This window comes from Tursiops truncatus, chromosome 2, assembly GCF_011762595.2.
Source record: "Tursiops truncatus isolate mTurTru1 chromosome 2, mTurTru1.mat.Y, whole genome shotgun sequence".
Classification (NCBI taxonomy): Eukaryota; Metazoa; Chordata; class Mammalia; order Artiodactyla; family Delphinidae; genus Tursiops; species Tursiops truncatus.
Genome location: NC_047035.1, coordinates 97,060,790 through 97,084,094, shown reverse-complemented (window position 1 = coordinate 97,084,094; position 23,305 = coordinate 97,060,790). Strand labels below are relative to the sequence as shown.

At 38.3% G+C, this 23,305-nt stretch overlaps 1 protein-coding gene across 1 annotated transcript in view; it reads right to left on the bottom strand.

Moving 5' to 3' along the window:
* Nucleotides 1–23,305, bottom strand: part of UNC13C (unc-13 homolog C) — a 406,907-nt gene that overhangs the window by 287,709 nt on the left and 95,893 nt on the right. Inside the window, exons 9-11 of the mRNA XM_073801031.1 lie at nucleotides 14,769–14,925; nucleotides 5,426–5,494; nucleotides 3,684–3,773 (exon numbers count right to left, since the gene is read on the bottom strand). Coding sequence (XP_073657132.1) covers nucleotides 3,684–3,773; nucleotides 5,426–5,494; nucleotides 14,769–14,925 — 316 coding nt within the window. The remainder of the gene's footprint in view (nucleotides 1–3,683; nucleotides 3,774–5,425; nucleotides 5,495–14,768; nucleotides 14,926–23,305) is intronic.

The window sequence follows — 23,305 nt, the reverse complement described above, 5'->3', positions numbered from 1 at the left end:
CATAGTAATGGTAAAAGTATAGACATTTGGACAGCATAGAGAGTCCAGAAACAGACCCAAACAAATATGATCAATTGATTTTTTATAACGATGCAAATGAAATTCAATGAATAAGGGATGATCGCTTCAATAAATGGTGTGAAAACTACTGAACATCTATATACAAAAAAATGATCCTGACCCATACCTCACAACTTATTAAAAAAAAAAATTCTCAAAATGAACCCAGGATTAAACGTAAAAGGTAAAATAAAACTTTTAGAAGAAACACAGAAAAATCTTTGTGACCCTAGTTTCATCAGTAGCACTACCTGTAAATAGAAAGACTGATAAAGTAGACTTTATCAAAATTAAAAACTTTTGCTAGGCAAAAGATAGTTTTAGAGAATGAAAAGACAAAACACAGACAGGGAGAAAACATCAGCAAATAAAGTACCTGACAAAAGACTTGTATCCAGAGTAAATAAAGAACTCAATACTCAACAATAAGAATGAAGAGTGGGCAAAACATTTCAACAGACTGTTCACAAAAGAAACTCAGATGGCAAATCAGCTCAAGAAAGCATGATCAACACTGTTAATTAATATAGAAATAAAACTAAGACCATAATAAGATATAACTTCATTCCTATTAGTGAAACTGAGCAGGAGCCTGTGGGGCTCCTGGTCATGGAAGTCTTTCTCACCCCAATTTCTTGTTTGTAGGGAATAGACTCCAGCCTCCATGACCCTCCCTGAGTTCCAAAGGGCAGATTAGAACAGTTGCTAATCAGGGAAGGGAGGGGATGCCCAGACAAGGGAGGAGCAGTCAAGAAACAAGAGTGCAGCCTTGAGGCCAGGTCATGGCTCTGCCTCAGGGATACACGTAACTATCTTTAAGTTCTTTATAGAACTAAAACCCCCAACAAGTGGAAGATGCCAGCATTCTTCATTCCAGATTAAAGGAACCAGAGAAGCTCTTCAAGAAGGCTACCAGGTTAAAGGAACCACAGAAACTCATCAGACTACCTGAGGCCAGATTAAAGGAGTGCAGGCCCTTCACACACCCTAATCTTACCTGCAACCTCACCCTTGAGCTGTTGCTATAAAACTCTTTGCCAAATCCTCCCAGGTAGGGACACATAGTTTTCGAGGGCAGGATCCCACTGTGTCCCCGCTTTGCCTGGAAAAGCAATAAAGCTATGCTTTTCTACTTCACCCAAAACTCTGTCTCTGAGATTCTATTTGACACTGGTGCACAGAGGCCGGCTGAGTTTTTGGCATCATTAGAATGGCTAAAAAAATAAAATCAAATCATGGAAAATGCCAAGAGCTTTACCAGAAGATGTAGAACAACTGAAATTGGCATTTCTTGTAAAGTTTTACATACATTTACCAAATGACCAAGGAATCTCTCTCCTTGTTATTTATCCAACGAAAGTGAAAATTTATGTTTACACAAAAATATATATATCAATATTTTTAACAGTTTTATTTGATATGACCCCAAACTGGAAATAACCCAAATGCCTGTAGATCATATATAACAAAGAATTACTACTCAGCAATAAAAAGGAATGAACTGTAGATACACTCAGGAAGAAGGCTGAACAGCCAATATATTACACTACATAGATTATTATTTCATTTACACGATGTTCTGGAAAAGGTAAAACCATAGGGGGACAATAACAGATCAGGAGGTGAGAGAGAGATTGACTATAAAGGACTAGCACAAGGGAATACTGGAGGCTAATAGGACTGTTCTATTCTATATTTTTATTGTAGTGGTGGTTAATACAACCACACATGTCAAAACTAATAGATCACTATGACAAAAAGAGTGAATTTTACTGTCTATAATGAGGAGAAAAAGACAAAAGAAGGAGAAAACTTGTTCAGAAGACAATTCAAGAAAATAAATTGGGAAGAAAAAGTAAAAAGGACTATTTTGAAGGGTTTTGGTATTAAAGGAAAAGAAGGATAAGGGTAGTAGCTGTAGAAGAAAATGGAGTCAAGCAATATTTTTAGGACTGGAAATAATAGCACGTTTGGTGATGGGGAATATCCAGTAGAGTGTGGAAGACTAATAATTCAGGTGAGTGAGGAAGATTGCTGGACCACTGTTTTAGTAACTCAGGAGAAGAAATTAATTACATCAATGGAAGATACAGCTTTTTTTTTTTTTTTTTTTTAGGAGAACAAACAGCTAAGCTATCATAATAAAAAAAGAAGGAACAGAATATGGACACAGATGCAGCTAAGTAAGTAGATGGGTGGGTGGCGGGAGCATGTGGTCAGACCTTGAGGAAGCTCTCCAGTAGTTGCTCCTGTTTTTCCAGTGAAATCAGAAGCAAGGTCATCAGCTGGTAGTGAGGGTGGGGGAGGAGGACTTGCAAGTTTGAAATGATTTTGTTTCCTATACACTGCAAGGCTGGTGACTGAGGAAAGGCAGATATTGAGCACTGTGCTGGCACTCTCCTCCCTCACTCCCATTTTCCTACCCCCCTCAATGGCAATGGCAGGCGTCACTTGTCAATGAGAGCCTGGATCAGTTCTATCACCCTCTATGCACTGTTCCAGCAGCTACTGCCAGCAGATCAGAATTGATGTAAATTCTATTCATGCCAGTCACCTAATTTTACCATGACTTCAAACCAAATGAATTTTAATTGAACTTTAAAGGATGGATGGTTTATACAGTATGGTTTTGTTTTCTTTCTCTCTTATAAAACACCAATTTTATTGTTTTAGTGAAGATAATCATGGGCAACTGAAAAGAAGAAAAATAATTATTTCTAATTTTATCTGTACAGGAATTTCCTGAATAAAAAATCATAAACTCTCTTTCAAAGGGCAAAAATGTTTAGCCCATAGCCTGACAAGTAGTTTTAAGAAAGGCTTTACATGAATTGTCCGGCTAGCCAAATTATAATTGCAGACAACTTGCTATTAAAGCAGAGAAGATATACCTAAAAAGAAATATTTGCATAGGTTGGTAGATAACAGTTAATTATACCAATGGATTAAACAATCACACATATTCCTATATAGACATTCTCAGTGCAGGAAATGGGAGTTGCTACAATAAGGGTAAACTTAAAAGAGACTACTCTCTTGCAATGAAAAAATCGGCAAGACATCTCAGTTAAAACTGAAATGCAAAGTGAACTCCATTTCCATTTAATGTTCTTAGGGATTTTTTTTTTTCCGGTAAGTGTCACGTCCACTCACTAGAGAGCTCTGTTTAAGATGAATTTAACTTAAAACTAAATTTGAGCCAAATGTATCAGAATATCTTAAGTGTCTAGGATAATCTCTTTTTCAACACACATTATGTTGGAAGATTCATTTAGCTCCGGCAAAGGCACCACATCTTAATCAATGGGGATGAACAGTATTGATCAAGAGAAGGGTAGCGCTTCCCTGGTGGCGCAGTGGTTGAGAGTCTGCCTGCTGATGCAGGGGACACGGGTTCGTGCCCCGGTCTGGGAAGATCCCACATGCCGCGGAGCGGCTGGGCCTGTGAGCCATGGCCGCTGGGCCTCCGCGTCTGGAGCCTGTGCTCCACAACGAAGAGGCCACAACAGTGAGAGGCCCGCGTACCGGGGGGAAAAAAAAAAAAAGAGAGAAGGGTAAAACCAGACTCTACCAGGGAATAAATGTATGTCACACGAAGACAGCGACAAAAATAAAAGATGTACCTTCATCCTAAAAAAGGTGATACTTGTTAGCAGGTCAACAGTTGATTTCAGGTCTTGCAATCTTTCAGCATTGCTGGCGGGAAAGTTTTCCTGTTTAATTAGGAAACAGAAAATGGGTAAATTATCAGCATTAAGTCTCCAGTGGCAAATAAACTACAATTAACTTTCTGTGAAAGAAAATGGTAAGTAAACTGTGTAAAATTTAAAAAGTATCACCACAGTATTCTCACAATATTTTTACTGTAAAATATCACAGAAAATAAACAAGTTGGAAGTATTCTTGTCTTACTCTTAGAAAGCCATATTCTTCTATTTATTCCCACCATGTAATAAAAATGTACAAAATAATATCATTAATGCAATGTTATGAGGTTATTCATCCTTGTTTCACAAAATAGGTTTCCTGCTGAAAGAGGGAGAGTGAGCATATATTTGAAAATATTTTTTATAATTTTCTCAAGATGGGTTATTTTTTCCAAAATCCTTCTGGGAAATTTTACATGTCCTATATTTACTTTTAGTCACAAAGAAGCTAAAAGTAAAAAAAAAAAGAAAAGAAGACTGCACTGCATAGTCTCTCCCTGAAGTACTGCAGATTTAAACAAAAAGTTTTTGTTAGTGAAGTTTGGTGAGAAATGTGAGATAAAAATGCAGATGTTCAGAATTTTGAAGGAAAGGAAAGGAAAGGAATTATGAAAATATTAAGGAAACAATTTCAGCATTGAGAAATTTCTCATATTAACGTGCTTTCAGATAGGCTTTTTAAAGAGCCATTAGGAAAACCACAGGTAACTTTTAGGAATTCATGAACTCAAGCAGAGTTGGAGTGTCAAAGTGATGATGAATGAGGCGGCCTCAAGGTCCTTCTTGCCCCCAAATATCATTTTCATTGCCTGTCACAGCAGTTCCCTTCTCATAGTGTTGGCCCCAGTTCCGACATGAAAGGTAAGTTTGACAAAATTTGGTATTATAATTTCCGGAAATGTGCAGTTAAGCGATCCATCAATAAGAGACTAAAAATTCAATGTAAGAAAGATACATATGTACAAATATGGAAAGATATTTATTATAGAATAAATTGTTAAAGAATGCAATAATTATTACTATAGATTTTCTGGCAAATAAAATTTGTAACTAAATTTTTTGGTAACTGTATTTTCTAAATAAAATTATATCTGTGTGTTTACAAACACACACATGAATATATTTGTGTATGTGTGAGTTTGCGTGTGTTTCACCTGCAGGTGAAGTACAGAATTGTTGACAATGAACTCTGTACAGCTTCAAAAAACGCACATTGTATTGATCTAGGAGTGAATTAAGTGGTGAATCCCAGAAGGAATATCAAAAGCTGAGGAAATATCAGCTGGATATCTTAGTAAGAAGGGGTGAGCTTTTAAGATGAGGACTGGGTCACATGTCTACTTCATGAATTAGCTGAGGGCCACTCAATCTAATGGTTATTAAAAGAATTATAAAATTAAACCTGTACATGAGTGTGCACACACCCACACCCACACCCACACAGAGTACTTCAGGCTGATGTGGAGCAAGGTACCTAAACAAGAGATGTCTACTTGATTACTTAGGGGACCCGTCTAGTGTGACAGGACCCAAGATTCCAAAATCATTACCTTTACTTTTCCATTACATAGTGGATAACTTTTTTTTTTACAATGTGACAAGAAATCATCTGAGCCAAACACCATATTTTACCTTTAGGCAAATAATTTTGTACATACCCTGTACTTTGACAGGTCAATCCTTAAAGAGTTATGCAACTGGTCCAGTAGTTTTATGAATTTTTCCCTCTGTGCAAAGCAAACACAAAATAGGAGAATGGAAATCAATGATAATTCTAAATGTAGTCCTCACAACAAAATCTCTGTGAGTTAATGTCCCCATTTGATAGAAAGGAAGGTTCAAAGATGTCAGTGATTTCTCCACGATCATAGAGCTGGTATGTGACATAGCAGTGATTCAAACTCAGGTCTCTGACACCAAATCCACATTCTTTCCTGTAAGTCACACTGCCTCTCTGTGATGAATGAGACAGTATCCAAAGAGCTGAGTCATGAAGAAAGAGTCCAGACAACTGAATTGCCACCGTACTCCTTCACAGCAGTATGAGTCAACAAGAGAATATAACCCACCCCTCTTCCCACCTCCACACACCACACCACCTCCCCAAAATTAAACTATAGTTTTTTTAAACTTCTCCCACCTATGGAAGGTGGACTAGCTGCTCTTTGTGTCAAAAACAATTGCAAAAAGTATTTTCCTTTTGGTAACGGACTTCATAATTTGAAAGGATCGACTGTCTTTAAAGTATGTTTAAGATTTAGTGCTAAAAAACTATAAAATATCAGGTCAACAAAAATTACTAATGCCTCCCTCTGATGCTGTATCAGGGATGGACTGACTTCTTCATAGAAGGATTTGAAGATGATAAAGGATAAGAATTAAAACGTTTTGCTAATAAGCATAAGGATATAGTTGTGTGGATTAAGTAAATTAGATAAGGTAAAAAACCATCAAAGTCACACATGAAAACTTTACAGTAGACAAAGCACCATTCTGAGTCTCCGATTCCTAAATAAAAATGAAAAAAAAAATAGGGGGATGGTAGTAAATGACTAAAGGCTCCTCCCTAGACTAATATTATGTAAACACCAAATTACACTTTGGAACATATTAGCAAAAAGTAGAAATTTTTCCTAGTAGTTTCACGAACAAGTTGGATTTATGGGGTATATAACTGTTATCCCTTTAAGTCACTGATCTTGATGAAATGAGATGAATATTAACGGGAGTTGATAAATTGTTCCTAAGTTGAAACTTCAATTTTCTTAATAAACTGCCTTTTATCAGGTTTATATATCAGTGAACAAAGTTTGAGTATTGACTCTGTGTTAATAACCCTTGTGGAGGCAATGAAGCAGCCTAAGAAATGACCCTTGCCTTCCAGAAGCTTGCTATCTTGTTAGGCAAGTAAGACTCTCCAGTAAAGCTGCCAGAAAATACGATGAATGTCTTAGAGTTTTCTTTCTTACTCTCTATCATACCTTCCTAGGGTAGCAGGTGACCTATGTTGCCCTTGATTAACCCCCATCCTCCATCAATGTGGGTCAGTGGATCTCAATCAAAATAGAAAAATAAAAGAGCTGCTACAATCATCGGTTTAGGCCATAGTAGTTAATCATTCAACGACTGTAAAAATCAATGTGTTTGTGTCAGTCTCTGGAGGCTTTATATGACCTCTGTGATCGGTATGAATCATTAAGACAGCTGACATGACCCTAGTCAACCACGCTATGACCCAAATCACTGGCCTTGTTGTGTACAGTGGGACCAGCTGTTCTGGTTGTCTGCCCGATATCCCTTCTTCTCTTCCTAACAGAACCTCAAGAGTCAAATATGTCCTTTATGAAACACCTACCCTCCCAGGCCTCTTTTACCCTAGCAATGGCCATGTAGCATGATTTTGGCCAATGAGATGTATACAGTTTATTAAAGGGGATGGAACCAGCCAGCATATTACATATTACATATAATATGTAATAATATTACATATTATTATTATTTAGAAAGATTCTAAAAGAATGCTCTGCAGAGTTGTTGTATTAGTATTTGCTATATAATTCTTTGTTAGGCCTTTTTTCCATTTGCCCTTTGTGTTTTTCTCACCTTAAACTCAGATGAGATACTAGAAGGTCAAATAGTCATCCCGTGGCTATAAGACGAAAAGCTAAACAAATGGTAAGAATGATGAGGCAGGAAGCTAGGAGCCTCCACACCTCATCCTAACTCTGTTTGCCTACCCTTTCAAAAAATTACAATCCTGAGCAGCTGTACTGGCCCTGAATTCCTTATTACCTTTGGACTTAGGTTACATGGGAAAGAATATTGAGTCAGGTTTGTTGAATTTATTTCATGCAGCTGAACAGAATTCTGACTGATACAGATCACACATTTAGTCTTCCAACCTAGGTCTTCAGTGCCCAGCTGGAAAATTTACATTCCAGAAAAATAGAAAACCGTGGAGAAAACTGCCAGGCATGTTGTCGCTAAATCCCAAACAATATCAGATGATGTGAAATTAAAAGTGAGCTCCTGATAGAATTTTCACAGACATTTTTTTAAACAGAAGGACAGCCTGAAATTTTATTTCATTTGCCATATTTCTATTTAACTTGAGTGAGATTGCCGTTGTGAGAGCACAGGAGGCCTATCACCTACATGGTGTGATTTGAGGAATAAGAAAACACTGCGATTAAAAAATGTTTCTCGGGCTTCCCTGGTGGTGCAGTGGTTGAGAGTCCGCCTGCTGATGCAGGGGACACGGGTTCGTGCCCCGGTCCGGGAAGATCCCACATGCCGCGGGGCGGCTGGGTCCGTGAACCATGGCCGCTGACCCTGCGTGTCCGGAGCCTGTGCTCCACAACGGGAGAGGCCACAACAGTGAGAGGCCTGCGTACCACCAAAAAAAAAAAAAAAAAATGTTTCTCGAGGGACATGCCACAATATCTGAAACTGTCACGTTATTCAGTTCTTTGCATTTGGTAAGGACTGCATATGTCTGCTATTAGGGGCTAAATCTATAATATTAACATTAAGCATTATCTGTTATCAAGTATTTAGGTTTAATTAGTTGACAAGAATAACTCTAGACCAGGGGTCAGCAAACTGTATGTAAAGAGGCAGATCGTAAATATTTCCAGCTCTGTGGCCTCTGTCACAACTATTAAACTCTGCCATTGTAGCGCAAGAGCTTCTATAACCAATATATAAACAAACGAGCACGGTTGTTTTCCAATAAAATTTTGCTTATGGATACTGAAGCGTGAATTTCATATAATTTTCATGTATCACAAATGACAATCCTTTGATTTTTAAAAACCATTTAAAAATGTAAAAGCCATTCTTAGCTCATGAGCTGTACAAAACCAGTTGGTGGGCCAGTTTTGACCCATGAGAAGAGGGGAGATTTTGAGTAGGGGGAGGCAGTTACTACCCCACAAGGACACTCTTAGCAAGTTTCCCTAGGACACTGGGAACCGTGGAAGGAAAAGCTCTTATAAAGAAGATGTGTAAAAACCTCTGCATCATCTGCAGCTTCCCTCTCCCATTCTTTTGCTTCTCAGTATCTCAGTCCAGCAGCAGCAGTAGATTTAACCTGAAGCTAATGATGCTTAAGCTCTCAGGGTCCTCGCTTGATTCAGCTTCCCTGGGAGGAGCCCTAGCTGCATGTGCAACCTGCTCTTAGGTTTTCATAAATTTACAAGAATAGGATAAAATTATTCTGACCTGAACCAGCAAATTTTAAAAAGTTTTTTCCAGATCATATCGAAAGCAGTCATTCTTTAAGCAGAACAGAAATATTTCAAGTAGAATTAATGTGTAAGCTATTTTGATAAGTTTTTTATAATTTAATTAATGCTAATCATATGAACATACTGGAAATACATTTGCATTTCTTGTTGATTTGAGATTAATATTCATACCAATAGAGATACCATAAAATTATAAAATGCCACTGAAACAATGCTATCAATGACACACTAATAGATGACATAAATTCAAAGAGTACATAAGAAGTCACTTAATAGGTAAACTTGAAAAGCACTGAGATATTACTGTTCACTGAGCATGAAAGCCTAACGTTTCTCTCAGTCTGACTAAACTTTAGACAAGCTTCTTCTTGACACTAGGTCCTAACCTCCCTTTTTTATTTTTAGAGCATTTTCTTTTCTTTTTTTTTTTCTGCAAATTGTTTTAGACATCATTTTTTTTTTTTGCATTTTCTATGATTGTAAGCATTTCCTGTCACTTTATCAGAAAGTTCGGGTTTCCCAGGGATTTGGAAAAGGAACACATATGTTGGGGCATGGCTGTGTGATCAGGAGGAAGTGCTGATTTTTTAAAATTATTATATAAGTTTCAGGCAAACAGTATTATAATTTGACATCTGTATACACTAGAAAGCAATCACCACCACAAATCTAGTTCCCATCCATCACCGTATAGTTGAATCGCTGTCTGATATACATTCTATCTCTCCCCTCTGCAACATTTCCTCTACAGAGTGACCTTTCTAAATCAGAAATTCAATCAGATTCTACACGATGCCTCAAGAATGAAGTCCAAACATCTGAGTGGGCATTAAACGGCCTCAGCAATCTAATATCAATCCAGTAACACAATGTTCTCTTATATTTCCATCTTTTATTCTATCTGCACTATTCACTAGGCAGGCTACCTTACACACACTTTGAACTTAGTTTTGTATCTTCTCCTTGTCTTTACTTCAAAGACCTAAGGTAGTTTTCCTTCTACTTCTTGGACTTTGAAAAATACTACTCATTCCTAAAAGCACTGTTCCTTTTGGCAAGCTTCCATGAGCCTCTGAAGAGTATCCATCACTTTCTCCTCCTCAATCTCAAAGCAAATTTACAAGTATGAACTCCTTTGACACTTATCCCATTTGGGGAGTGATTTATGGTTACTGTTACACATGGTTAGGTGACTATCCCATTAGAATACCCAGAGAACAGAGGTAAACGTTTATCTTCCAGTCCCTCTACTACCTGCCATAGTGCCTTAAATCAGGTATCACATAAATATGTCTTGAATGAACAAGCAACCAAATAAAAGAATACCTGTAATGAAAAGGAAATATTTATTAGCATACTTGTTTTTGCAGGGCACTGGCTATGTCAGAGGGTATCTATGCTCAAGAAAAAATTGAGCTAAACATCAATTTTACTAATAATTTGCTATTTGTGTCTTAAGATAACTAACTAAATAAGTTTCCTAAAGACTTTTCTTCAAAGTTGAAAAACTGACTCCCACCTCATGGAGTTTTCTTCCTTTCCAACTCTTGCTCTACCCACGGTGTTTTCAACACCCATGGAGATGTTTTATCCAATCAAGTTCTTTGATAATCTTGACTCCCAGCAATCTCTGCATTCAAGGGTGTGCAACAAAACCATCTCTCCAAAAGAAAAAAGCCTTGATTTTTAGCATTTGACAGTTTTCATGATATAAATACTCTCAGTATTTCCAGCTTCAAGATGGCTGTACTCAACAACCAGCCTGCAATAGTCCTAAAAATTCAGCAATCACTGCCTGTTAGCAGGTACAAACTAGCTCCAGTACACCACTGTTTTTACACTCAGTTTTCAACAACCTACTCCTAGAGATACATCTTGGACCTGAGGCTTCCCCCTTTGAAATCTTAACTACATGGATGATGTTCCTACCCAAATCCTTTATCTCTGTCTCTATCATGGTGCCACTTATCAAACCTAGATCCCATGGTGAATCACTTCAACTTTCTTTTGCTAGTGTCACCTATATGCTAATTCCCTAACCCTTCGATCATCTCTATTTTTTGTGTGTGGGGGAAATTTCAACCTTCTGCTATATGTTACTACATCAGAATCTGAATGCTGAGAAATTCTGAGAAAAACTCACAGCCACACGAATTGTTGTAACAACAGATTTATGCTAGGAATTCCTCTTATGTGATCCTGAAGCATTTGTCTTTCTATTCCCTTCCCTTTTTCCAGCATCCTCTACCTTGTGCATCTCTATCATAGCCCTTGTCTTATATATAAGCATTTCTTGTCCTGTAAACAACCACAGAGAAGATTAGGGAAATACAGTACGATTCCATCAACTTTTCACTCCTATATCAGAAGCTTAGCATTCTCTGCAAGGACTCACACACCATTTCCTCAAATTTCAGAATAGGAACTTGTCCTTTCTTATTCCAAAGAATGTCCCTCCTTCCATCCTCTTGACTACATTTACTTCTTTCTCCTCTGAGATGTTATTATATCACTTATTCTCCATCTGATAAATTTGCAACTTCATTCTTGCAGCTAGTTCCTGTCCTAACAATCTATAAATATGTTAAAATTTATCTTATTAAATAATAAAAACTCCTACCCAACCACACAGTAAAAGTAACATCTCTTTTTTCATGGTAAAACCTTCTCACTCTTGACCAATCTCTCTCTTACCTTCTCATTCAAGTTGCTTAACAGGTTAGTCTCTATTTCATCACCCACTTTCCCTCTTTTAATCATTATTATAAAATACAATATAGAAAAATGTACAACTTTAGTATAAAGATGAATACAAAACAAAAACAAGAAAATATTAGCTGTAATCCCACCAAGTGGCTACACTATTGGCATTTTGGCACATTTTCTTTCAGGCTTGTTTCTAAACCCGTATATATATATATGTATATGTATATGTGTGTGTGTGTGTGTGTGTGTGTGTGTGTGAGAAAGTGTGTGTGTGTGTGTGTTCAATGTTGGAATTAGATTATATATAGATTTTTATATGTATATATTTTCATTTGTCATTTTTAATGGGCATTGCTCAATTATATACACTTTTCTTTAAAAGTTTGATTTTTTAAATGACTGCATTATATTTTAGGGAATAAATGAACCCTAATTGACACAGCTATTCATACATGCCATTCATTGAAGATCTCTATGAAATTAGGCTTTAACCTCAACTGCTTCACTTAGCAATGACCTCCTAATTGCCAACGCCAACAGGCTCATTCCTTTCGCCATCTTACTTGAACTTTTTGCAACAGCTGACAATGCAATATATTCCTCTTTTCTTAAAATATTTTTACCTTGTCTTTAATAACGTCAGATTTTTCTCATCATTTTTACCCAATTTCTCTAATCATTTTCCTCAGCAAACTTTGCTTCTCTCTCATCTCCACACTCAATGGTTCTGTTCTTTTCACTTTATTCTTGAACATTTTTCATCCAAAGCATGACTTTAAATAACATTTGCACACAAAAAGTTTGGATTGGAAAGAGTAATGATTTCCTTTTCTTAAATATGTTTGTTTTACAGTCCTCATAGGTAAGAAAACTTTTCCACTGGTTTATTTTTTGAGATTCAAAAATGTCTGGATTACACCTTTGGGAAAGATAAAAAGGGGCCAATATAATAGTGTTCCTGCCTGATTCATAAGTGACAGTATCAACTTCAGAAGTCAGGTAAATAAGAACTTCAGGCCAAGTGAAGGTGGGAAGCTTTATACTTATTATATTTGACTGAGCAACTAGCATTATTTTCAATAGGTAGAGAAAAATTTAATCAAATTTACACATCAAATCACTAACTTATCAAGATGTAGTCTGAAGAAAGATTTCTTTTTTGACCCTGTCCTACAATATGTTATTTGATTTACAAAGTGAACTTTGTTATAACTATGTTGCTACTGAAACACTGCAAAGTAGTGAAATCAATCTGGCTTCTCTTCTTTGGGTCAGCATGAAGTAAAGGAGCATACTATCTCATTTTCCTCCAGGTAGCTTTTATGGAAATTAGTCATATAAACACATCTTCTTTCTCAGAGGTAGAAAGGCTCAGTGTTCCACAAGGTTGGCTTATTCTCTACAGTATACCCAGGCAGAATATTAAAAGCAAAACAATTTCATGAGGTTTTTATAACAAAAACTATTCTATGATCTGGTGATGGTCATAATAGTATTTTGTTGAGCTGACTAGGGAATTTTCTTTGGTCTCAGCTCTTACAAGAGCCAATCTGTCTAACAACAGTAGAAGACAGGCAGGAGAGATGAAATCCTCATACCTTATATTTATAGAGCACTTTCAACTCTTACAAACTAGCTTATCTTTTACTTCATTTGATTTTCATCTTAAATTTGAGAAACATGTCAGAGCAATAATTTCTACCCTCATTGAACATATTGAGATATTGAGGCTTGAATGACTGAACTGACTTGTCAAATTTGAATACAAACTCAAACCCCATGACTCTTAACCCAGATAGTATTCTCTTCTGCCAGTATTTATTTTGACTGTCGTTAAATAACAATTAGTTTTTCTTTTAATTCATTCCAACTCATCTCACATACTTCACATGTGTTTTCTTTTAAATGAAAAGGACAAGAAAAGAGTAAACATAGCACATTTTTTCCCCTATTGGCTTTACACCCTTTTATTAGCTGGGTCTCATTTGTTTCTACTTTATGACACACACCTCAAAATTTGATTTCTAACAACATGATCAATAACACAAATCTATTCAGTGAACCGATTTGGAAGTGCAGTGAAAAGAGTAACTACGGTGTCATGGAAATCACCTTCCTACAATGGATCTTAGTTTCCTCCACAAACAAATGAGTACAGAACTACCCGCCTCACAGGGTTATTGAACAGAGCTACCGCCTACCAACTGCCCTGGTGAAAACCTTGGGAATCTCTCCAGGCATCTTTCCCTTTCTCTCACTGTTCACATACCTAAAGACAGCAAGTGCTGTTGATTCTATGCCCTGAAAAGCTCTGGAATTTGTCCTTCCTACCCCATCTCCACTGATTCTCAGCTTAGATCTTCACCACTTTACTGGAATTACTGTTTATTTATATCCTATTTCTAGTCTTGTCAATTTCAATTTAATTATGCTTGTGGAGAATGGGTTCCAGCACCAGGTACATCAGATAGATACTAGAGACTCCTTAGGAACCTGCATTTTTACTTTTCAGTGTGTTCTTGATGCATTTGATTGTCAGGTGGACAGTTTTAATTAGATACAGATAGTTTTCTTGGCTTCTTTATACACCTAACGTTTTTTTTACTTAGACAATATGCCTTTATCCATCAGTACCAGTAGAAACCAATAGGAAGTGCAAATGGAACCCAAAAGGCTCCAGAGAAGCCAACTGAGCTCACGTTTACGAGGGAATGATATCTTCCATGGTTAATCCCAAATTTGCTTACATGGAGGATTTTCTATAAATCCTAGTACTCTGTCACAAAACGTATGTTTTCCTCCATTGGAAAAGCCATTCCCGATATGAAGATTTAATCTAATGAAGATACCTACTGACTGTCAAATAAAGGTATTTCACTGAACATGTTTCAAATAAACTTTAAGCTTTAGTCTATTACACTAAGAGATACTCCTTAAGATGTACATTCTGCAGTAAGATTCTAAGAATATCTGGAATCCAAAGCTCCTTGAAAATCTAAGTCCCATAAGTTATGAGGAATTTTCAAGTTCAAAAAATAATACTTACACCAAAGTTGGTAGCGGCAAATCGATCTGAGGCAGAAACCTGTACATTTGTTGTAACAGTCGTGTGAGCATAGAAAGCATTTATATTTGCCAGCAAGGTACTCATTACAGCAGGGACACCGGGGCACATGTATTTAGAAGACAGACATGAAAAGTGCCTGCAAGACAAAAACATTAAGTGCTTTAAAAAGAGAATCTAATTAATTCACATAGCAGTGTATCCTCTAACATCAGCAATTAAGTAATTCCTCTATCTATGAAAAGGAGAGAAAACTCTTACAATTCCTAATTGAAAGAGAAAGCAATTTCAGCCTTTTAAAAACTTCTCATTCAGAAATGTGAAGTGGCTTAATTAGAATGTGATTTGCCACAAGGATATGTGCATAATTTCTTTCAACTGGGAGTGTTGTGTGTACACACAAAAAGTGCAATTTCCAGTGGAATCTAACACTGTCGAAAAGCAATAATCCAGGAGTTTCCCTTTCTCTGGCAACTCTGTCCTCAATTACTTCAGCTCCTGAAATGTCGAATTGCAACCAGAATGTTCTTTCACACTTGTATTCCTCTCACACCGATAAGGTAAACAAGAGGCCCTCCTTTCATTGCACACTGACTGAACAAGTCAACTTAACATCTGACCTGAGTCCAGTTTGTGAGCTTTTGTTATTAAGGAGTATCTTCCACAAGCAGTTTTGTTAAAGCCAGAATTTAATTAAGCAAACAAATGAACAGTGAAGACAAACTGAATTATGCCAGCTTTATGCTTAAAGACCATTTCTTTTAAACATTGAATAACAGTATCATTTACAGACATCGGAAGCATCAAGTGTTCAATTCCATTACTTCTCTCAGGAAAATTTGTTTCATTTGAATTCTAACAAAAGACTTAAAAATTGAAAGCACAACTTGTGATAAAAATGAAAAGATAAAATACCCATGGAAGAAAGAAATTTTCATTACCTAATCTGATCCTATATTGCTCTATCTCAGTAATTTATCCAACACCAAAGCATCTCTGAATTTTGTATTATTGAACACAAGCACAGAATGTACCCACATAAATAAATGCTCCAAGTGGCAGCTCAAAAGAAATGGATGGAGGTCCTGGAAATGTTGCTTTTCTTAGACTTTAGCCAGGCCACTCATCTAACTTTGATTAGCTAATAAATGTAGGCTAAATTTTTTTTTTTTTTTTTTGCGGTACGTGGGCCTCTCATTGCTGTGGCCTCTCCCGTTGCGGAGCACAGGCTCTGGGCACGCAGGCTCAGCGGCTCCGCGGCATGTGGGATCCTCCCGGACTGGGGCACAAACCCGTGTCCCCTGCATCGGCAGGCGGACTCTCAACCACTGAGCCACCAGGGAAGCCCTAGGCTACATTTTTAAACACGGATCTTTGAGGATCATGAAGAGCAAAGTATGCCATGAGAGTTACATGATCTGTGTGATGTAACCCTGGAATTAGATGATCACTACTTTCTTCTTTTAGGTAAATGATGCATATTTTGACTTTATTATACACTACTTATAATTTATATCTATTAAGAATACCATAAGTGACATAAATATATTAAAAATAGAAATTAAATGAAAACTAGCATATGGTATCACATTTCTTTCTTTTTTCATAACTGTCAAATAATTAGATTTGTTAGACCCAAGTCAGAGGTCAAGAGATATGGAATATGCAATGCCTAAATGGGATAGTGTGGGAGATGGCAAAAGGGAAATATACATACCTAGGTGGGAACAAGAGATAGACAATCGCCAACTGTCAGAATAAACTGGTGAGGAACTCAAAGAACAGAAGTTTATTTTCCTCAGCATGCATTATCTATTTAAACAGATTCTGGAGGTCACCAGAATGAATAATCTTGTTCTTGGTTTTAAACCAGAACTAGTATTCTCCTAATGCAGGTGTGTTACTTAGTCTGTACTGCTTGCAGCTGCCACCCTGTGATTTTTGTTGTCCGGTAAGAGCAGTAGCAACAGCTTAGCAGGTACTTTAAGTAGAACAATGGAGGAACATATGAATATTCTGCTTAAGGCGTTCCACGGTGTGAATTTGATAAGTGAAATAGAAAGTTCTATTTTGAAGATGATGCAATTATAAGGCATCTTAGGGAAAAATGAGTGCCATATGGGAAGACCAGGGATATCAACAACCAAGCTTTGTCTATTTTATACTTTGACTTGATTCAGCCAATACCTTAATGATGAAAATGCCCTATGAAATTGTGGCTTTGCAATCCCAAAGCAATGTTTTATAACCAAAATGAAAAGTTTAACAAATAATTTATGTTAGATATGAAAATTTATGGGTAATATAGGCAAAAAGCTATGTAAATAAACGTAATTTAGAGTTTCTTAGTTTAATGAAATATTTGCTATGTGTTTATAATTTAATGTTAATACATATTATTCATAAACAATTAGAAAACAGGAAAATAAACTGCCATTCACACTGTTCTCTAAAAAATAAATTCAATTTACAGCCAAATAGTATAATTATAATACTTTCTCTTATCAGAATTGATGAAAAATAGAATTATAATTGATTCTATTGTTTTCCTACTCTTTAACCTTTCATTCATTTTTTTTTAATGTTAAAGGCATCTGGGCAAAGTATTCTCCCTTTAACAACTATACATTTACTATATTTCTCGGACTCTTCTTCCTGATAGGGATTTTGAGTTGATTAAAACATGGTCCTGGCGTAAAAAATTAATGTATACCCTAATTGAGAGGCATGCACATTAAAACCTCATTTTGTTACACAAGAGAAAGTGCTGTTACAGAGGTATGTAAGGGTTTGAGTGGGCCATGGGATGGAGGAATGAGGCCTGGAGATGGATGGCAAAGGTCCAAAGGTTGAGTTGAGTCCACCAGTGGTGAACCTCGTATAGGAGAAGTCAGAGGGAAACATCTGAGGCAAGGTCTAGAGGATGAGTGATTACGTAATGGCCATGGTAGAGTGGAGAGTTTAGTGTCCCTAGAATTTACTTTGATAGGTATTTACTGAACATGTCTGAAAGCCAGATACTCTATTAGATACTGGGTATACAGTAATGAGTTTACTTACAGATTAGGGGGAGAATCAGTGACACAAGAAATGTAATACAATTTTGAGAAAGTTATGAAAAAGAAAAGCATAACAGTGCTATGAAACACCAAATTAGAGTGTGTGTATTGTACCCTGGTGGTGGGGGCGCTGTCTAGGAAGACTTCTTGAAATGATGCTGGGCTAACAGTTAATGTATGACTAAGAGATAGCCAGAGCGAGCACAGGGCTTGCTATTGCTGATAGATAAAGAATATAAATATTCCAAAGGAATGGAATAATTAAAACCAAGACACAATGGAAAGAAACAAAATATTGTTTACAATGAACCCTAGCAATTTTAGGCTGGTGGAGCCCAAATTTCCAGGAGCACATTCTAGACCATTATATGACCAGAGGCAAAGTGAGGGGTATGTACGATAGTCTTGTGCAATATGGTAGGCAAGCTGGACCTATTATATAGGTCAGAAGATTTTTTCAAACAAAACTCAAAACTCAAAATCTTAGAGTCAGTATAAGTGAAAAATTACCTCCAACAATCTCTCATTGTTTACATGGGGTAGGAAGTGACATCATCAGAGTTGAGTTTAAGATAGATTTGGTGGGAGGGGATTTTAGGAGGATGGCTTAAGGAAGGTGAGACTGAGAAAAGAGTCCAATTAGAAGGCTATAAAGGGAAGAGATGATGGGTGTCTGAACTAAGACAGTAGCTGTAGAGATAGGGAGGAGGGAATATATTTTAAAAATATTAAGAGAGGAAAACTGTCAGGACTCAGTGCTTGATACGGAGTGAAAGAGGAGAAAGAGAAGTGATGAAGTTCCAAGGCTTCGGTGTGGAAGACTGGGTGAGGGGTGCTTCTGCCCAGTGAGCTGGGAACTATAAAGGAGAAAAAGGGGTTGTAAGGTCGGGTCATGTGTCCAGTCGAGTTTGAGCTTAAGGTGCTTGTAGGATTTCCATAAAGTAATGCCCACTGGGTTACTGGAGACCTGGGTTGGACACTTAGATCTGGGGATCATTTCAAAACCACGAAAATGGGTAAGATCATCCAGGGGAATTATACAGAATGAAGAACAGTGTCAGGAAATGAAACCTGGGAAACACCGATATATAAGGGACTAGTGGAAGACGAATAAGTAAATTCTATGACTGGGATCAAACTTAAAATGATAGGGACTTCCCTGGTGGTGCAGTGATTAAGAATCTGACTGCCAATGCAGGGGACACAGGTTTGAGCCCTGGTCCAGGAAGATCCCACATACTGTGGAACAACTAAGCCTGGGTGCCACAACTACTGAGCCCACATGCCACAACTACCGAAGCTCGCACACCTACAGCCTGTGCTCCGCAACAAGAGAAGCCACTGTAATGAGAAGCCCGCGCAGAGCAATGAAAAGCAGCCCCCGCTCGCCGCAACTAGAGAAAGCCCATGCGCAGCAACGAAGACCCCATGCAGCCAAAAATAAATAATAAATAGATTTTTTTAAAAGTATGTCCTTTAAAAAAAAAAAAAAGGTAGGTCAAAGGAAAGCCAGGGCAATGGAATTAGGGAAAACATTGGAATAGGAGGTTTGAAGGATGAAGGATGATTGATGCTGATAGGTGCACTGAAAGAGTCTTATAAGGACATAAAATAACTATTGAACTTGACAAATAAACATCATTGTGACAGCAGCAACATCAGTGTTAGTGGAGTAACGGGGTTGCACCGAGACGGAATAGGATGAAAAGTGAGAAGTAGCAGAAGATGACCAAGGAAAAATGGATCAAGGATAGATTTTGTTGGTCTTTAGCTAAGGAGCTTTGACTTTCTCATGTGAACTACACAGAGTTAGCTGAACTTCTCACAGAGGGAGGGGATACTGTCAGATGAATTTAGAAAGATGACTCTGAAAGGGTGTAAAAATGGACTGAAATGAGTAGGTATTGGAAGCAGAAAAACAATTTAGGAGGTGTAGAAGCAAAAAATGACATTTCTGCCCCACTTCAATATGACTAAGCCCTTCATATACCACAGTCATAAGGAACAAAATATTTTCCACCTTGAGATAATCTGAAAATCACAGAATCACATTATTTCTGGTCTCCAAAATATAAAACCTCAAATATTTCTCTAAAACCTGAACTTCCTAACAAAACAGTTTTGAACTGGAGTTTAGCCATGCTATGTCTGAAAATGTATTAAATCTCATTATATGACCTCTGAAAGTATTAAAACCAGGTGGAAAGCTGCTGTTTCCACCAAGAACAGCATAAGAACACCATGTAAACTAGGTAGCCTTAGGAATGTTATGTTTTTGTTTGGTTTGGTTTTGCCAGTGCTTCTAAAGTCTCATTCCCTCTCTGTACTTGTTGTAATTAAATATTTCTTTCCTTTTCTAATTTTTCTCTCCCTAAGGTCACAGAGCAGTGAGATGATTAAGGATTAGAGTTCAGGCAATGTAAGCTCAGAAGCATCTTTCTTAAACACCAGGGTGATCTTCTCTTAATTTATCCTCCTCCCTCTCTAACGTTGTGTATTACTTGTGTATGTATCTGTTTCTTCCAGAATGTGTTTAGTTCATGCTTAATTGTCATCTAATCCAGCCCACTTCTAGCATAGTGTTTTCTTGTACACAGGAGTTGGCCCATAGTATTTAATGAAAACAAGTGACAGCGATATGAGTTAACGGTATTTATGTAGCGTTAGTGTATAGGACATGGGCTTGTTTACTTTGAGTATGACAGTTTATCACAACGTCCAAGTGCTTTGTGAACATTGGGCTGAAGTGCATAGCAGATAATGCCATAATGATCACAACTCTGAAAGTGAACTGTATTCTGATTTTAACTGGTACACTGAGAGCAGTATTTTAAATTTTCCAGAGCATTAGGCATGCATTCATCTTAGAGACCGGACAGAAATATTGTACTTTTTGATTCAGATTTAACTGAGATGACTTCTGGGGTATGATGCAAGGTACCCAGCTGTTCATGATCTACCCCTCTGAACCTCCCATGGAAAAGGCCATGAAAACAAAAATAAATGATGTAAAGTCATAGCAGCACTGGAAATTAGGGGTATCAATCAAAGGTTTCCCTATTTCTGGGAGGGACTTTGCCTAAGTTTAGGGCAGCTGGATAGACTGAGAGATATTCGGTGACTATCCTGGTCTAAACTCCTAAAATATTCACCTGACTAGAGAAGAATCGGGAAGATATTTCTGGGAACCATACACTGTACACCCCCATATCAGAAATGCGAGGCCTAGGCGGCTGGCCAGCAAGGCTTTTGATCACTTTCCTATTCCATGGTAATGGCTTCCAGATGCAATAAAGCTGTCACGTGTTTCCCACACCTTCTCACTTTACATCCATTAAAGAGTACACAACTCCCAAGACTGCAATACAGCCTGTGCAATAGGGAATGGGCAACGGGATTAGAAGCTAGTTAGAAGAAAGGGTTGGAAGAACACCGGGAACAGTATACCGTGGGGATTAACTCTAACCTCTTATGTTCTGCTCTAGCAAGACAAGAATTCACAAGTTGTTTACATTATCCAGGAAAAGAAATCCAGCTCTCATACTTAAAGAGCCCACCAATAGGAGCAGGTAAATATCTTTGCCCAATCTAAAAGCAAACTGCATTAGAATAAAGTCATGGCACACAGGGAACCTTTTTAGAGGCTCACCTGCCATTATAAGATCTGCAGGTGAGTACTGGTAACACGCTGGTGGTCTACAAATACTGATTCAAAGGACCCTGTAAGTTGCCAAACAAGCAGGATGCAAACATCTTTGTACATTATTATCTCAACAGACATACAAGCGCTTGTGTGTGCATGCATACACACACACACATTTATACAACAAAAATAACCAAATAAAATGGTCACAGTGTCATCTCTCGGTGGAGCTACAAACTTCTGTTATTTAAAAAAATATGTCCTTTTTTTTTCAGAGGGGAAGATGGCAGAAGAGTAAGACGCGGAGATCACCTTCCTCCCCACAGATACACAAGAAATACATCTACACGTGGAACAACTCCTACAGAACACCTACTGAATGCTGGCAGAAGACCTCAGACCTCCCAAAAGGCAAGAAACTCCACACATACATGGGAAGGGCAAAAGAAAAAAGAATAAACAGAGACAAAAGGATAGGGACGGGACCTGCATCAGTGGGAGGGAGCTGTGAAGGAAGAAAGGTTTCCACAAACTAGGAAGTCCATTTGCGGGCAGAGAACGCGGGTGGCGGAAGGGGGGAAGCTTCGGAGCCACGGAGAAGAGCATAGCAACAGGGGTGCACAGGGCAAAGCGGAGAGATTCCCGCACAGAGGATCGATGTCGACTGGCACTCAACAGCCTGAGAGGCTTTGTCTGCTTACCCGCCAGGGCAGGCGGGGCTGGGAGCCGAGGCTCCGGCTTCGGTTGGAGCGCAGGGAGAGAACTGGGGTTGGCGGTGTGAACACAGCCTGAAGGGGGTTACTGCACCACGGCCAGCCAGGAGGGAGTCCGGGGAAAAGTCTGGACCTGCCAAAGAGGCAAGAGACTTTTTCTTCCCTCTTTGTTTCCTGGTGCACGAGGAGAGGGGATTAAGAGTGCTGCTTAAAGGAGCTCCAGAGATGGGCGCGAGCTGTGGCTAACAGCCCGGACCCCAGAGACGGGCATGAGACGCTAAGGCTGCTGCTGCCTCCACCAAGAAGCCTGTGTGCAAGCACAGGTCACTATCCACACCCACCTTCCAGGTAGCATGTGCAGCCCGCCACTGCCAGGGTCCCGGGATCCAGGGACAACTCCCCCGGGAGAACGCACGGTGTGCCTCAGCTGGTGCAACATCACACCGGCCTGTGCCACCGCAGGCTCACCCGGCACTCCGTGCCCCTCCCTCCTCCCCGCCTGAGTGAGCTGGAGCTCCCGAATCAGCGGCTCCTTTAACCCCGTCCTGTCTGAGCGAAGAACAGACGCCCTCCGCCAACCTACACGCAGAGGCGGGGCCAAATCCAAAACTGAGCCCCGGGAGCTGTGAGACCAAAGAAGAGAAAGGGAAATCTCTCCCAGCAGCCTCAGAAGCAGCGAATTAAAGCTCCACAATCAACTTGATGTACCCTGCATCTGTGGAATACATGAATAGACAAGGAATGATCCCAAATTGAGGAGGTGGACTTTGAGAACAAGATTTATTATTTTTTCCCCTTTTCCTCTTTTTGTGAGTGTGTATGTGTATGCTTATGTGTGAGATTTTGTCTGTATAGCTTTGCTTCCACCATTTGTCCTAGGGTTCTATCCGTCCGCCTTTTTTATTCTTTAAAAAAAAATTTTTTTTCTTAATAATTATTTTTTATTTTAATAACTTTATTTTATTTTATTTTACTTTATTTTATCTTCTTTCTTTCTTTCCCTCCCTCCCTCCCTTCCTACATTCCTCTCTTTCTCTCTTCTTTTTCTCCCTTTTATTCTGAGCCGTGTGGATGAAAGGCTCTTGGTGCTCCAGCCAGGAGTCA